General features: G+C 52.9%; 5 protein-coding genes across 5 annotated transcripts; 4 read left to right on the top strand and 1 right to left on the bottom strand.

Annotated features, from left to right (window-relative positions):
- Positions 1 to 102: 102 nt before the first annotated feature.
- N0V89_011615 (uncharacterized protein) lies at positions 103 to 753 on the top strand (the record flags this gene model as incomplete). The annotated part of the gene is made up of 2 exons (XM_056220344.1): positions 103 to 300; positions 415 to 753. The coding sequence occupies 2 exons, from the start codon at positions 103 to 105 to the stop codon at positions 751 to 753; spliced, it is 537 nt and encodes a 178-aa protein (XP_056065647.1).
- Positions 754 to 1124: 371 nt separating this feature from the next.
- N0V89_011614 (uncharacterized protein) lies at positions 1125 to 9102 on the bottom strand (the record flags this gene model as incomplete). Its single annotated transcript, XM_056220343.1, has 7 exons — positions 1125 to 2294; positions 2350 to 7139; positions 7189 to 7731; positions 7917 to 8265; positions 8321 to 8499; positions 8642 to 8786; positions 8842 to 9102. 7 exons carry the CDS (start codon positions 9100 to 9102, stop codon positions 1125 to 1127), a joined length of 7437 nt encoding a protein of 2478 aa, XP_056065646.1.
- Positions 9103 to 11007: 1905 nt separating this feature from the next.
- On the top strand, positions 11008 to 12431 carry N0V89_011613 (uncharacterized protein; the record flags this gene model as incomplete). The annotated part of the gene is made up of 5 exons (XM_056220342.1): positions 11008 to 11339; positions 11390 to 11493; positions 11608 to 11822; positions 11919 to 12112; positions 12170 to 12431. The coding sequence occupies 5 exons, from the start codon at positions 11008 to 11010 to the stop codon at positions 12429 to 12431; spliced, it is 1107 nt and encodes a 368-aa protein (XP_056065645.1).
- Positions 12432 to 12963: 532 nt separating this feature from the next.
- On the top strand, positions 12964 to 13714 carry N0V89_011612 (uncharacterized protein; the record flags this gene model as incomplete). The annotated part of the gene is made up of 2 exons (XM_056220341.1): positions 12964 to 13148; positions 13273 to 13714. 2 exons carry the CDS (start codon positions 12964 to 12966, stop codon positions 13712 to 13714), a joined length of 627 nt encoding a protein of 208 aa, XP_056065644.1.
- Positions 13715 to 14407: 693 nt separating this feature from the next.
- Positions 14408 to 15796, top strand: N0V89_011611 (uncharacterized protein; the record flags this gene model as incomplete). Its single annotated transcript, XM_056220340.1, has 4 exons — positions 14408 to 14671; positions 14724 to 14895; positions 15157 to 15364; positions 15424 to 15796. The coding sequence occupies 4 exons, from the start codon at positions 14408 to 14410 to the stop codon at positions 15794 to 15796; spliced, it is 1017 nt and encodes a 338-aa protein (XP_056065643.1).
- Between the last annotated feature and the right edge of the window lie 179 nt (positions 15797 to 15975).

Genomic DNA, 15975 nt, shown 5'->3' with positions numbered 1-15975 from the left:
AATAGGCATCATGTACATGCCAACACCAAGAAGTACCCCACGAAGACTCAGAACAAAGTGTGGACTTCTTCTTCGTTCTGCACTTGCTCAGCAGCAATCAAGATGGCATCTCAGATCGAACCTTCCGCTCTGCTCGCTTCTCTTTCGAAAGCTGCTCTTCTCCCCTCTCCAGTCATACCCTCGACTTTCAAGCCTTCAGTCGAGCTCTCCGTATCCTTCAATGAGAAACCAGTCGTCTCCGGCAACCTCTTCAGAGTGAGCCAGGTCAAAGACGCGCCCAGCGTTTCCTTCACCCCAGAGGTATATTCAACCGTTAACCCCATCTCACCAACCCTTCGTTCGATCGATCTTCTTCCCAGTGCGGCCCAGTCTATATACATTTCTTCTCGTTACACACGTGACTAATCTCCCCAGTTTCACCACTCCTCAACAACAAGCTACACACTCCTTCTAGTCGACCCTGATGCACCGACCCCCGACGACCCAAAGTTCGCATACTGGCGCCACTGGGTCGTCTCGCGCATTCCTTCGTCTTCACCTTCTCCGTCCAACGGCACCACTTTAACACAGTATCTCGCCCCCGGACCCAAGGACGAGTCCAAGCCGCACAGGTACCTGTACCTCCTTTACCGTGAGCCGGAGGGCCTGAAGGAGCTGAGTAAAGAGGATGTGGGTGGGGAGGAATTCGTGGAGAGGAGAAGCTTTGGGACAAAGGAGTGGGTCGAGAAGTGGGGTTGGAACTTGTGGGTGTGAATTGGATGTTGGGGGCGGGAGATGGGTGGAATGGGGGAGGGATGAGCTTTGAGGTGGTGGGCGATGGGCATGGTCAGTATAGACGCACCGCTGCGACGAAGAAGAGGCCATCTGAAAACACCGTGATCTGCTCTTTCTCACGAGGCACAGTGATACCCGCCGATCAAACAAATCCTCTGCACCTACTTGATGAGTTTAAGATGTGTACACGTCCGAGTGGTGACGTTCGTTTCGAATGGATATTAAGTGCAGATTCATGTAGCTGATTCAACGAAGTTGGGACCAATCATGTGATTTCGCTAACTATATTAGGAAGGGTATTACGCTAAAACCAAGCGCCACAAGCCAATTTCGCGCGCTTCCACTCCAACTTATTTCTCTTCCTTCAACTTCCGCGCGATACTTCCTCCTACTCCCTTGAAAGTCGCTTCGCCCAGAATTTCAAAGACTGCAATGTCATACTCAAACGCGCTCGCAATCCAGTTCCTCAAATCAATCGCCGTCAAGGAATCTACTCCGTAGCTGTGAATCGGTCTCTCAGCCTCCATCTTCTCCGGCGGTACGGATGTCGTCTTTGCAACTCGTTGAATGAGTGCGTCGATAACTATGTGCTCCGCTTCAGCCACGTCTGGTGCGGCATTAATAGAGTCCTTGAGACTCGCGGAACGTGAAGTTTGTCCTGTTTCGGCAGCATCCGTCGCAGAATTGGAGTCTCCCATATCGTAGAGGTGCGCCCATAACGAATGCTTCATGCCTTCTGGTACTTCCTTGCCTTGCGCAATGCGGCGGCCTGGGGGCTCAATCCCAATGATCGGCTGTGCCTGCTCGACCGATTGTACCGTAACCGCCGGATCACAGTAATACTCGAGCAACGCCAGCAACTCTTTATCAGTGACAGGAGTGTACTGGCCGGTCTGAATGAGGCGAGTGTACATGAGGTCCTGGCCTGCAAGCATGCCAATGTCTTGAGCAGCGCCGTAGTCGATGGCGATGGCCTTTTGGCCTTTACCGTTGAGGTACCTCGCGAAATTGTCCTGATAGGCGTTACCGGCGGAGTATGCGCACATGGATATCAATCCGGCCATGCCGCCCACAGAGGCAGTCATGATGAAGAAGTCGAGGTTGGAGGGAAGAGCGGCGTAAACGCAGTCGGTTCCCTGCACCTTGGCAGAAGTTCGGTCCACCCACTCGGGGTACGACATGTACTCAAAGGACTTATCTTTGCCCGATACGGCCAAATGCAGGCAACCAAGAATCGGAGGCATGCCCTCTTGAGCGTCGCGGATCGCTTTCTTCACGCCATCGGCATCTGTGACGTTGCACATCGGCGTTGCAAGAGTGATGCCCATCGCCTGAAGTTCGGCAACAAGCTTCAATGCCTCCTCACTTCGAGGTCCAGACCGCGAAAGAAGAATCATATACTTCGCGCCCTTGCTTGCTAGCCAACGAGTAACCTCACGACCAAGTCCACCGAAAGCTCCGGTGAGGACGTATGTGCCATTGGCACTTAGCGCGTATGCCTCTTTTTGTGGGACTCGGGTCTGTCGAGACTTGTTAGTACTGTATCAGTAACGTTCGTGCGTCTGAATGGCTTACTGGAACAGAATCACTGGAGCTGAAAGTCAACACCACTCTCTCACCATTATCAACCTCAGCCAGCTTCTCAAAGGCCCCGGTAAGATCCGATGATGGATAGGTTTGGACCTTGTCCTGCTTGGCTATAGAAGCGGTACTGATCGCAACCTGTAGAGCAGGCTGAAGTATCTTCGGACGGGAATCTGCGAGCGCAGCAACATCCAAATTGACAAAGGTGGTGTTACCCGCGGAAGAAGGTGCTGCAGACGGCTGCTTGTCGTTCGCGATTCGCACGTACGTTCCAAAGCTTGATAGGACTTCCGCACACGCCAGATCTGCACGAGTGCTGATCACAGCATCTGCTCCTCGACCTCCGTTGAGCGCCTTGAACTGGTGTTGGAAGGGCGTTGTGGAGACGAGAACATTGCGCGGTGGCAATCCAGTTTCCTTCTCCACTTCGAGCTTCTCGTTGGAATTGGGCACAAGAACGAAGACGTTAAGCCCAGACGACCTGCTGAAGCGCAACATGGCGCGAAGAAGTGAACCCGCGCAGTGGAGAAGGATGGAATCGTTGACCTCGAGCTTCGCAACGACTTGGATAGCATGTGCAGCAGTGACTATATCGTCAGGCAGTGCGCAGGCCTGTTCGAAGGAGACGGTTTCCGGAAGGAACACCACGGTATGCATCGAGGAGCGAGCGAGCGAGCCGCATGTCCCACTAGAGTGCATCCATACTCTCTGGCCCGCTTGTAGTTTGCAGCCGTCCCCGACACGGGTGACAAATCCTGCACAAGTTCTTCCAAAAGCGTGAGCTTCCGACCGCCCAGCTGCGATGAGATGATCTTCATGGCCGAGGCCTACGGCCCTGACTTGGATCTCTACTTCGTCGAAGGCCAAAGGCTCATTGTGTCTTGTGTCTGCCGTAAACGCAAGCGTGTCAAGCTGTCCTGGGACGCCAGTGGTCAGACTGAGACTGGATTTATCCGTGATCTGGCGCTGGATCGTGCGCTGGGGTTGCATCCTAGCCAAGAAGTCTTGCCGCAAAGCAGGCTGTGGCACCACACGTTGGACGTGGAATAGGCCGTCTTTCTCGGTGACTTCGTGTTCATAATTCTCGGATGTGGTGGTGACGTCGAGAATTCGAACAATGCCATCTGCTTGATTCTCAGTCAGGGTTTCCGATGGCTCTAAAGCCAAGTGAACGAGCTTGAGGTGCGCGGCTTCGAGGCGGAATGATCGTGCAAAGCCATCAATCATCTGGAAGCCCGGTTGGTGCGGGTGGTTTCCGCCACCGCGTGAGACCCACAAGAGAACGTTCGCCCTCTTCAGCAGTTGTTGAAGACCGTCATACTGTTGTTCCGACATGTTGGTTATGAAAGGTCCGTCAAAATCCAGAAGAGAGATGCACGTGCTGATAGGTACTCCAGACTCGCCCAGCAAGTCGTTCAACTTGATGATCTTACTTTCGGTACTTGCAGCTGCACGGAGTTGGTTTTGTACGATTTCCGCCGCACATAACTGAGCAGTAGACCCACTCTCGATGATGAGCGAGATTTCGTACTCGGGTGTAGATACGACTGGAATATCGTTGGCAGCTGCAGAACAAATAAGGAAGTCCATCTGATGCGCATCGTCATTTTCATAGTCGCGCATGACGATATCTGTTCCCGTAAACCCATTCTCCTTCATTAGCCGATCCCACGTCGGTTGATCGGCCAAAGGACATAGCCTCCGGTATTCTTCGACGCCCAGCCACCAACCAAGGAACACACCGAAGGCGTAAAAGTGGGAAGGATCCTCAGGTGTGGTCGGTTCTTGCAGCAAGAGCTTACCACCAGGCTTGAGCAATTTCCGAGTGTTTGTTAGTGTTTCTCCCAGGTCACGAGTGGCGTGGAGCACCGAGATCGCGATGATGATATCGTAGGTTCCAAGCTGGAAACCCTGGCCTTCAGGATCGGATTCAATGTCCAAGACCTTGTACTTCATCTTGCTGCCGAACTCGGCATATCTAGTAGCGGCTTGGTCGAGGAAAGTCGGGCCAATGTCTGTGAAGTCGTAAGACGCACATCGCAAGCGCTTCGCTCCGTCTTCTCCGGGGACACTGAGCGCATCTAGGATATACGAAGTGAACGTTCCGGTTCCGCCACCGATTTCCAAGATCCTCAAATTCGGTCTCTTGTGTGCGAGGAGCGAGACGTAGTGGACGAGGCGTTTGAAGTATATCTCCATCTGTGCTTTCTCCTCGTAGTACGAGGGTAGCAGGCGATCCGGTCCGAAAAGCAGCTCGTGCGGCGGTTGGCGATCGAGCACTATGTCAAGAAGTCCCTTATCAATTTCGACGATAAGGCGACCCTCTGTACCATGCTGTAGGACTTCATCCTCGAGGTCTGATAGGCTTGCGTCTGGAAGTACGACATCTGGACGCCGCAATAGAGACCTAGCCCATTCCACGAACGCACGTCCGTGCTGTGTTGGCGGAGTCGCGTTCAGGATCCCCAAACGCATATCCAAATTCTGTAATGAGAGCAGTATGAAGTCACGGATCGCCTTGCGTTTCACGATGGGATCCAGTGTAGTCGGAAACGCCTCGGCAAGGTATGCTTTGAGCTGCTCAGCGTTCAGCAAATCGACGTCCACTTGTGAGCAGACGTAGTTCAAGACATGTTCGGAGCCAGGTGGCAGCAAGTCCTTGCTGTTTGATGATGCGACCATGGTGAGCTCAATCCCTTCCACCTGTAGAAGAGTCTGGCTGTAGTCTTGGCTGAAAACCTGACAAGATCCCTTCGCGTGTCGCTGAGTGCGACTTTGCACCGTTGTAACCGAATTGACATGGGAATCCTTCACGTTCAAGCCCTTGTCAGACATCCAGACTTTGTCGATCTTGGTAGGAATGAAAGTTCCGGGGCGATCATTGCCGGCCTGGAAAAGGATCGCGAATTCGAGGTGCATGATTGCATCAAGCGTCGCAGGGTGCACAATGGAGTCCTCGCTCACAGGCGTGACTAACGGTTTGATCTGGCCTAGGACCTTGTTGTACTTGGAGTCGTATCGGATGTCCTGTACAAGCTGGAATGCCGGGCCGTATCCGTACCCCATCTCCCAGAGATACTGATAGAAGACCTCAATATCAAGACTTTCATCGCATGTGAGTGCAGCTTCAGACGCATCTATACCTGGTATCGCGTGGGAAAGATCGGCAGCAGCCTTGAGATAGACCTGAATCTCGCCTCTAGAGTTCTCGACCCACCCATTATCGCCTTGCACGGAGTATAGGACATACTCGAAGCCATGGTCGGTATTATCAAGTGGCCGCAAACCGATACGTGCTTCAAGCTCTCCTCGCGATGGTGGGATGTTCAGAGCCGTAGAAAACTTTACGTTTCGGAACTGGTAGCCCTCGATGTCGCCTGCCGGCGCGACCATCTGGCGAGCCGCCTCGGCAGCCATCACCATCATTCCGGAAGCAGGATACAGTGTAGCGCCGTTGATTTTGTGGTCCTCAGTCCAAGGAAGCTCTTTGGTACGGATGAAGTACCGCCACTGCGGAGCAAGTGGGCACCACTCCAGCGATCGTGAACCAAGGAACTCCTGGTGACCGTGTTCTCTCAGGCGATAGTCTTTGTTGATGCGGCTCTCATGCCAGAAGGTTTGCGACTTGTCAAACGGATATGCTGGAAGGTTGGTGACTACGGCGCGGGGAACGCCTGTGGGATCGTTGGTCTGCCTCAAATCGACATTGAGGCCTCTGCAGTGCAGGCGCCCGATGAGTTGCTGTACAGTCTCAACAGCAGACGCATTCCTAGAGATAGCAACATCATACTCCACTTCAGAGGCTCTGGGCGTCTTCTTTAGAATATCAAGGACAGGCCCTTTCAGAGCTGAGTGGGGTCCAATCTCGACAAGGAGGTCAACTGCAGGCGTCATAAGGTGGCTTTTGTCAAGTTTCTTGGTCAAGGTCTTGGGCGAGATGGCGGACATGGCCTCCACAGCCTCATCAAATCGGACCGCGGAAACCATGTTGTCGACCCAGTACTGCGCTCTTTGCAATTGCTTCGCAGTTGCTATCTTGCCCGTCACAGATGAGACCATCGGAACTTGCAGCTTTTGATCGGGCAGGCTGCCGATTGAGTCGCCGTAGTCGGCTGCAATGACTTCCATCTGCGGCGAGTGATAAGCCACAGGAACCCGCAGAATCCGATTGAAGACCGAAGCAGCATCTAGAACCGTCTTGAGATGATCGACCTGGTCGCTCGGTCCGGACACAGTCATACTCCGCGGACTGTTGTAGCAAGCAACGCGCAATGCCCATGGTGAAGAATTCGACTGGATAACTTCCTCAAGATACGGGCGCGCCTCAGCTTCCGAGAGACCGACAGCGATCATACTGCCAAGATAATCTGTCCGAGATGGCAATGTCTGAGCATGGTACCCTCGGTGGTATGCCAGCGACCACGCAGACTGTCTTGATATTGCGCCCGAAGCGTAGGCGGCAGCAATCTCACCGGACGAGTGCCCTACAACCGCGGCTGGCTTCACTCCACAATGGTCGAGGAGATCTACAAGCGCGACCTGTAGGACAGTGCATAGCGTTTGCGAGCTAGTCGGGTCGTCGATGCTCAACTTCTCGAGGCTTGTGAACATTGTGACAGCAGACCAGGGGCATCTGAGGCTCCTGAGGTGCTTGTCCGCTCTCTTCACACTCTCTGCAAAAACCGGGTAAAGCATCAACTCACGGCCCATACCGAACCATTGTGCGCCTTGGCCGGTGAATACAAAGCCCAAGCGTGGCTTCTTGTCCTGAATTTTCCGGGCTATCGATGATCGCGAGTTGATCTTTGCAAGGTCTTCGGGAGTAGTCACTGTGAGAGACGACCGCCAGGGGAGGTGATCGTCTGCTGTCGAGCGTGTACGCCAGATCGCCGATGGATAACTTGTGCTGATTGAGAGAGTCTTGGTAAGATGACAAGACGCGTGCCAGGGCTTCCTCAGTATCAGCTGAGAAGACAAGAGTCTTTGGCATCTCAATACCAGCTTCCGACGAGTCGCTATATCCGGAGTCGGAACCATTGGAGAGACCGCTTGAGGAGCCATTACCGTTGTGGTAGTCATTCGCGGATTCACTCGCTTGGAGATGAGGGCGCGCCACAGTACGATGGTTGGCATGCAAGCCGCGCAGCCGGAGGTAATTGTATGCATCGTCCAGCACCACATGGCTGTTAGAACCACCGAACCCGAATGAGTTGACGGAAGCCCTCCGCAGACCATTTGAGGGCCATTTAATGACACGCTCTGGAATCTTGATACCAAGATATTCAGCATCGATCTTAGGGTTGAGACCTTGGAAGTCGAAGTTCGGCGGTATCAGTCCATTTTCCAGGACCATAATTGCCTTGATCAGACCAGCTATGCCACTAGCACCTTCTAGATGGCCAATGTTGCTTTTCAGCGCACCCCTTGGCTAAGTGAGAAAATGCACGATTTGTGTGTTGATCGCAATACTCACAATATCAATGGATCGGCCGGCGACCTGGCTTCCTGAAATGCCCGACCCAGAGCCATCGACTCTATCGGATCGCCCAAAGACGTACCGGTTCCGTGTGTTTCGCAGAATCGCGTGGGCTCCATGGAGAGACCAGCCTTTCGGTACGTCTCTAGTACGAGCTGTTCTTGTACTGCACTACTTGGTTGGGTTATACCTGGCGTCTTGCCATCGTGATTACACCCTGTCGACCGTATAACGGCTCGGATTGTGTCTCCGTCTGCAACAGCGTCGCTCATCCGCTTCAGCACCACCGTGCCAAAACCTTCTCCCCTCGCATAGCCATTGGCTCGAGGGTCGAAGCTGTGTGACTGACCATCTTTGGACAACATGTTAAGATTAGTGAGCATAGTGAAATACTCTGGAGAAAATGTGAGGTTGCAGCCACCGACAAGACTCTGTAACAGTGAGCATGTGATGTTTTCAACTATAACAGGATACCGATCGCCTTACCATCTTCGTGGACCCATTGCGAAGGTTTTCGCAGGCGAGATCCAAAGCCATGCCACTACTTGAACATGCAGAGTCCATGTTTACGCTAGGGCCTTTGAGATCGAAGAACCAACTTATTCGGTTGGCGAGAATGGATGCCCCTGTTCCGGTAGCGGCATATGTTGGTATTGCCAGGGGATCTTTGGTCAGTTGTATCAAGTAATCTGTAGTAAAGCATCCGGTATATACGGAAGTACTCGAGCCAACTAGTTCGTGCATTGGTATACCAGCTAATCAAATTAGGCTCGAATCGAAACTGCTCGTCACAGAAAGCGAACTTACCGTTCTCGAAACCGTGGTACGCGGTCTCTAGCAAGAGTCTTTGCATCGGATCCATGGCACGAGCCTCTGTGTGTGATATGGAAAAGAAACCGGCGTCGAACGCTCGTATGTCATCTTTGATGAAGTGTCCTCGACGCATAGGGATCTGGTCCTCATTGTTAACAACGCTTTGCATGATCAATTTTACTCTCCAGACTCACGTCTCCGCTCCTTTTTATGCCCTTCTGGGAGAATGCTTCGATGTTGATCCGATCGCTGAGGAATTCTGATGCTCCGGAACGGCCTTCAACAAGCATGTCCCAGAACGCATCTGCGTTGGTTGCATCGCCCGGCGCCTTGAGGGCGAACCCGATAACGGCAATCGGCTCAATGAGTTCGCCATCTACGATATCATTGATCTCGTGACCAAAGGAGTCATTCTCAGGGGTCCGTGCGTCGGGCGGTGTCTCAACGTAAGGCATTATTGTAGTAAGTACTGAAGGGGAGTACTGGAATGAGTGAAAGCGAAGGGCAGAGGGTAAAGACTCCAGTTATCTCCTTGAAGCAATTGCACCTTGAACCTATCAGATGCTCCTACGGAGAATACCGTTACAACGCTCAAGGCACACTCGAGGACGAGAAGTCATTGACCTATCATGAGACCTCGTTGCGCGATATGGTCAAGCCGGGGAAAAGAGCATGTACGATCCTGGCCACGAAACGGGTCTGGATGGGGAACCAGTCCGCGCGTCACTACAGCAGGCGTCCACCACGGGTACCGAGGTAGCATCTCCATGTCTTTGGCAATCTGTTCGCCAGTTTCTGGACTTCTTACGCGCGAGGCAAGCAATTCACTCACCTCTCTACGTTACAATCCGATGCCAAGTGACCATTCTACCTGCCTTTTCAGGACTGAATCGACAGATTAACATGTGTGTTTTCGGGGTCAGCCCGGTGAATTGCCTCTACACGTTAGGTAAGGGTCCGTACTAGTAGGGATACTAGGCGCTGAGAGCGGCTGATAGCAGCACCAGTGGCACCAGCGGCACCGGGAGTGCCGCAACGCTATTGTGGGCCGGTTCCCGCAAGGCTTGTACAACCGGTAATGATGCTCCACCAGCAGTAACGGTAATGAGCTGTTGATGGTCTATAAAGCTCCGCTTGGAGGGATCTTGCAGAGATCGCCAATTCGGACTCGGACTTGTAGATAAAACACCAAAGCTCAACGAAACAAGCCGTCCTTGGAAGCCTGAGAACAGGCTAGAACAACGAAGGGACGACTATACACTCCATTCACGATGCGTTTTTTGATGTTACACGGAGGCGGTACCAACAACCAGGTCTGTTTTCAAAGCACATTTTACGCTCATACGGCTGCTGATACCGAATCAGATCTTGGAGCTGCAGACGGGTAATAATCCCTAACCGATCCCTGCTATGGTCCTAGCTTTACTTACCCGCGCTCGTCTATAGCTGCCATCCGCTATGAGCTCGGACCTCAACACTCGTTTGAGTTCGTTGAAGGCTCTGTCTCAGGGCCGAAAGCCCCAGGTATCGATTCACTTGTGAGGCCAGAAGACAATTTCTTCCACTACTATGACCCCACATCAGCCACCACCATTACGAAGGCCGTTGACGACTTGGAAGACTACCTAGAGCAGGTATTGAATGCCACCCCTGAGTCTGCGGCTGTTTCTAATCTAGGCAGGATGGGCCGTTTGACGCCATCTTGGCGTTTTCACAGGGATGTGGCCTCGCGGCAACATGGTGCTATCGCGCGCAGCAGTTGCAGCACATGCCAGTCAAGGGAATAGTCTTCTTCTCCGGCGAGCCCGCGCATAGCCTCGTGGGTCTCGCACATGGCGAGGCTCGACATCTGGATCCACAGTCGGAAGAAGGCTTATTGCGCTTGCCCACGGTGCACGGTGAGTGCTCTTTCATTGTTGCTTGCATGCACAAAGCATCGGCTAATCCGGTGGCTTGCGGACAGTATGGGGAGCGAAGGATGTCACTAATCCCGAGCGTAACAAGCAGCTCTACGGACAATGCGACGCTGGGAACAGGGGACCGGTGATTCTGCATCAAGGGGCGCACGAGCTTCCAGGTGCTGGCATGGACAAGGCTGTGCAGGAAATCGTGCAGAGGATTCGCCGACTTGTGGGGAGGAAGTGAGGTAGATGTTAAAGGTCAGTGCAGCATGAGTTTGAGTTTGTCGAGCAGCAGGTAGAACCGCGCTGGCGGCTTCTGGTTATGTAAGGCATCGTGCCTTCCCAAAACTTCGAGCTCCCAAGGTTGTACTTGACTGCGCCGCTGTGCAAAATCGGTCCATTCCTCTATATATCCACTAGTCGCTACTCTTGTTTTTCCGTGCTATCTTGACACTCAACATGGCTTTGCAACAGTTTCCCGATAAGTCTAAGGCTATCAAGACTGCTGACGGCACGACATACGCCTATGTAGTCGTTGCCGCGAAGAATCCTTCCAAATCAACTTTTCTCCTCCTTCACGGTTTTCCCAGCTCAAGCTACGACTGGCGCCACCAAATAAACAGCCTGACGGAACTCGGCCACGGCATTATTGCCCCAGATCTACTTGGCTATGGAGGAACAGATTCACCAGCAGAGCTGGAGAAATACAAGTTCAAGACGCAAGCTGGTCATATTGCCGAGATCCTGAAAGCAGAAGGCGTTGCGCCAGTGATTGGCGTCTCGCACGACTGGTATGATGCTCGAACGCTCGCCGAAGCCGCTTCTCTGACAGCCGCAACAGGGGCTCAGGACTACTTTCTCGCGTCTACAACTACCACCCGGAGCTGCTCAAGGGGCTGGTCTTCCTCTCGGTTCCATATATGGAACCCGGCCAATTCAACCTAGGTAGGTGACCGAGCCACTATGGGATGTCGATCGCCGTTTCTGCACTTAGCACAAACGGGCTTGATCGTCTCATAGCATACTCTTTGCATGTTGCTGTATGCTCACTTATCTTAGCTGCTATCAACGGTCTCACCGAGCAACTATTCGGGTATCCCGTCTTCGGATACTGGCAGTTCTTCAACCGAGATGACGCTGCGGACATTTGCGACAAAAATGTAGGTCTAACATACTTCATGTGTGTTCTCCGACGTGCCATGACCGGATCGCTATCCGACATTTGGAGCGTAAACTTCGGCAACGTGGCGATGCAGCAGTCTCTAAGAAGTGGTGTTCGCAATCCTTCGGGCTTTCAAAAAAGCACATGTTGTGCTAGCGTCCTTCGCTAGGCTCATTGCTCTACCCTGGCATAGCTGACGCGTCTCTAGAACTCATCGCTTTCGTCATTGTTATACCCAAGCACACCTGAGGTGCATCGTGAGCATCTCTGCCCTTACGGAGCTGCGGAAGCTTTCATCTCCTCCGGAAAACAATCAGAGATCCCCAGCTGGCTCTCCGAGGCCGAGGTCGCCACGCATAACAAGATTATCGGTGATAAGGGCTCTTCCGGACCCTTGAGCTGGTATGTAACCCAAAGAAACTAGTGCCGTAATCCAGAGCTAACTTGTGGGTCCTATAGGTACAAGGTCACTGTACGAGGGTTGAACGACGAAGACGAAGCTACAGTCCCTGATGAACGTAAGACAGTGAGTCTGCCGACGGTGTTCGTCAACTCAGACCAGGATCCGATCACGCGTGTCGAAGTAGCTGGCCAAATCGCGCAGAGTGGCAAGTTGACAGACGTCAAGCTTGAGATCATTCAAGGAAGTGGCCACTGGATCCAACTGGAGAAGAAGAACGAGCTGCTAGAGATTCTGAAGACTTTCGCAGAGAAGCTCTAGATGAGTTGACAGCCAACCGTGTAGAAATGTACAGTCAATGGCAGTGGAGCTATGCCAGCACGTTCCTCAGATTGTGGCGATCAGTGCCCGTGTACTCGATAATTCATTGTGAAAGATTCCCATTGGGATCATATTCTGTCATTTTCCGGCTCGATGATCAGCCATTGCGCTACATGCGCGTTCCTCTGAATCTGTCGTTGATCAGCGCCCCACTGCTGTCGAACGCGCAAGTGATGCTCTGAAGACGGTGCGGCGTTTAGCGCATCAGCCTGAGTCACACGTGCCAGCTGCTCAAGGCAAGGATGTTAATCCTACTCACGACACCCTAGCACGTGCCTAGCCTGTTGACATCTCCGATAATATATTAATCTGCATGCAACGCATGCCTCAACAAGCATCGTATGCAGATAGCCAGCATCGCTTCACTCTCACCCCACGTACTTCGCCCCGTTGTTTTGAAACGAAGCGCTATAAAACGTTCTCGGTAGAAACCACATCAGATCATCATCAGCCACTGGAGGATCTTCTCAACATGGGAGCCGAACAAACCCCTGCCACGACTCGCTTTCCCCTTGTTCCTCCGTCCTCGTTATCCGCGGCCCAGAAGCCTGTTCACGACCATGTCACTTCGGTCTCCAAATTCGTCTTTGGAGAAAACCCACCCTTTGCCTGGGCTGACGATGAAGGAGCCCTAATCGGACCCTTTACCTCCATGCTGTAAGTTCATCACATGCGCTACGGGCTTGTGCCTTACCTGCATACGCACATTGGACGTTAGCGCTCCTTCCTTTGTGGAGACGCTGCTTGTGCTCAATCACCGCTAAGCGAGCATGAGTAACAGGTACGCACCATCTACCGGCACCGAATTCTTCGACCATGCAATCAAGGTTGGCACCGACAAACGCCTGCCTATCCGCGTGAAGGAGCTTGCTATTCTCGCGGTCGGGGGCCATTTCGAGGCGGCCTACGAGAATTATGCTCACGCGCAGCTCGCGAAGCTCATCGGGCTCAGCGACGAACAGGTGGCAGATGCTCTGGCGGGACGAGAGCCTGTGGGTCTTGCCGATGCAGAAATTGCTGCATATCGGCTTGCGCTGGCCATGGCGAACAGCAAGGGGCCCGTAAGTGATGAGATCTGGGGTCAAGTCAGAGAGCATTTTGGGCAGGAAGAAAGTGCTGTCCTGGTGTTTCTGATTAGCTCCTATGCTTACATCGCCATGGTGTTGAATGCTGGGGCTGTTCCAGCGGCGCTGCCGGCGAAGACCGCAACGGCAGCCGCTTAAAGTTTCCATCGACGGGAGTGACGGTAGACTAGTTCCTTCCGTGTGGGGCTTCGTAGACGCCATCGAGGCTGAATCATACCACAATGTCTGCAATGCAGTGGGTCTCAACGTTCCCTAGTCTCAACGCCCTCTAGTATGCACCAGTGACCTGCCACAATTTATTTCCAGGTCCGCAGGCCCGCAATGGTTCCCCGGTGACTGTCCCCGACCACAGCCACCTACTATCCCTTATGCAGACTACCTCATCGGTATTCGTACAAGAAATGCCAAAGTTGGACTGTGGGTTGTTAGTCACTCGTATGGCCCCCAGCAATCGATCGCTGTAACTCCGAAGCCTCGTTTCCCGCCAATTCCTACAACGGACTCTGTGTAACATCTGAAGACATGGGGTAGATGCGAGTCGGGCCTGGCCGGGTACCCTAAACGCCTCCCCTGCTTCATGCAAAGCACTTATACTCTACTGGCCACACTTTCTCCAGAAGGCACAAAACCATTCGGTCCATCGTTTGCTCCGTACCTTTGGGACACTCTCACCACCACGTGGCGAAGCACCCATCGGTCTTCCGGTCTCTTTCTACACGGCGGTTTTTCTACCTGCTACGGTAATCTTCCAAGTAGACCAACGAGGAAGCAGGCAAAGAGCCTTGACAACCACTGTCCAAGCGACCCAGGAACAACTCCCCTACCGCCACGATGCAGGACATGCTCACGGCTCTCCTCACCCATGGCGGTGCTGCCATTGTCGTTGCTACATTCTTCACCGTATTGACCACGGTCGCGGTGGTCCTGCGTCTGATTACGAACTGGAGTACCAAGGCGAAATATGGTTGGGGTGAGGCGTGTATCATTATTGCGCAGGCGATGTATTATGCGCAATATGGTGTCCAAATGCACGGCCTCATCGAGGGACGAAAGATGAAGAGCTTAATGGACGCCCATTTGATAACTTATCTGCGCGTAAGTATTCCCACTCTCCTTTTTGAAATAACGAGACTAATTCAAGTCCCAGGCCGTCTACATCGCCGGAGAATTTTACTTCCCCATCATCTTTTTCACGAACATGTCGATCCTTTTCCTCTACCGACGACTCTTTCCGGTTCAGAGCTTCAAGCGCTTGACCACGATCCTGATGGTTGCGCACGGTTTATGGGTCATTCCCGCTTTTGCTGCGGAAACAGCGAGTAAGTGAAGCTTTTTTTTTTTTTTCATTCTTCTGCATCATTTTGGGTCGTTCAATTTAGGTTGTCCGCGATCTAGAAATGTCATGCAGCTCGTGTTCGGGCGTCTTACCCCGCGACCGGGGAATGCTGTGTAACCTGCGGAACTTTAACTCGCAATGTGTTACCCTAATCCTGGTCAACGGCCATAACATGGCAATAGACGCGCGAAAGATACCCTACGTGGGCAATAGAAATCCGCGAACTCGGGCTGACCCCACGCAGTGTGCTCTCCACCCAGCGTGCTTTGGCTGCAACCGCTCCTGATCCCGGAGAAATGCTTCTTCTACAGCACCTTCTTCATAGTTATGTGCAGCACTGAGCTATTCCTCGATGTATGCGTGCTTGCGCTGCCGCTGTTCTACGTCACCCGCCTTAAGCTCCCATGGCACCGCAAGGCAGAGCTCTTGTTCATCTTTGTTCTTGGAGGACTGTAAGTTATTTCGCCTTCGTCTTTCGTTCCAGAGCAACCGTCCGCTGACACGCGCAAAGGGTCATCGTCACCGGTATCATCCGCATCCTCAAGTCCGCTCAAGCTGGCGTTCAAGCCATCGACTTCGTCCTCGACATTACGTGGCTCGACGTGCATTCTGGTATTGCCATACTTTGCGCCTGCTTGCCCACTTACCGCCCTCTGATCGTCAAGTCCGCCGCGTTCCTCTCATCACAAGGAAGCAAACTGTTCAGCTCGCGCGGCAGTTCTGGTGCAGACAGCACTGGCAAGAGCGGAAACTCAAGCGCTACTGGAGGCAAACTGAGCGACGGCACCATCGGAAGTGGAGGGGGCTACAAGAAGTACGAGAAATTCGGAAGCGTCGACGAGGTGCAATTGGTGGGATTGCCCAAAGGCGCGGACAGGGTGTAGAATGTTTTGATAGTTTCATTGGGTTATGACTGAAGGGTGGCGTTTTGTTGAGATACCAGGCACATGCGTAGGAGGGCGTTCTTGTTACGATACCAATGGGAGAAGATATGACCAGAATTTATGGCTCACAATATGCCAAACCAAACCCTTCGTGACTGCTATGCAAGCCATTCTACATC

This window comes from Didymosphaeria variabile (genome assembly GCF_027946475.1).
Source record: "Didymosphaeria variabile strain IMI 356815 chromosome Unknown scaffold_9, whole genome shotgun sequence".
In the NCBI taxonomy this organism is placed as follows: Eukaryota; Fungi; Ascomycota; class Dothideomycetes; order Pleosporales; family Didymosphaeriaceae; genus Didymosphaeria; species Didymosphaeria variabile.
This window is presented reverse-complemented; position numbering and strand designations above follow the sequence as displayed.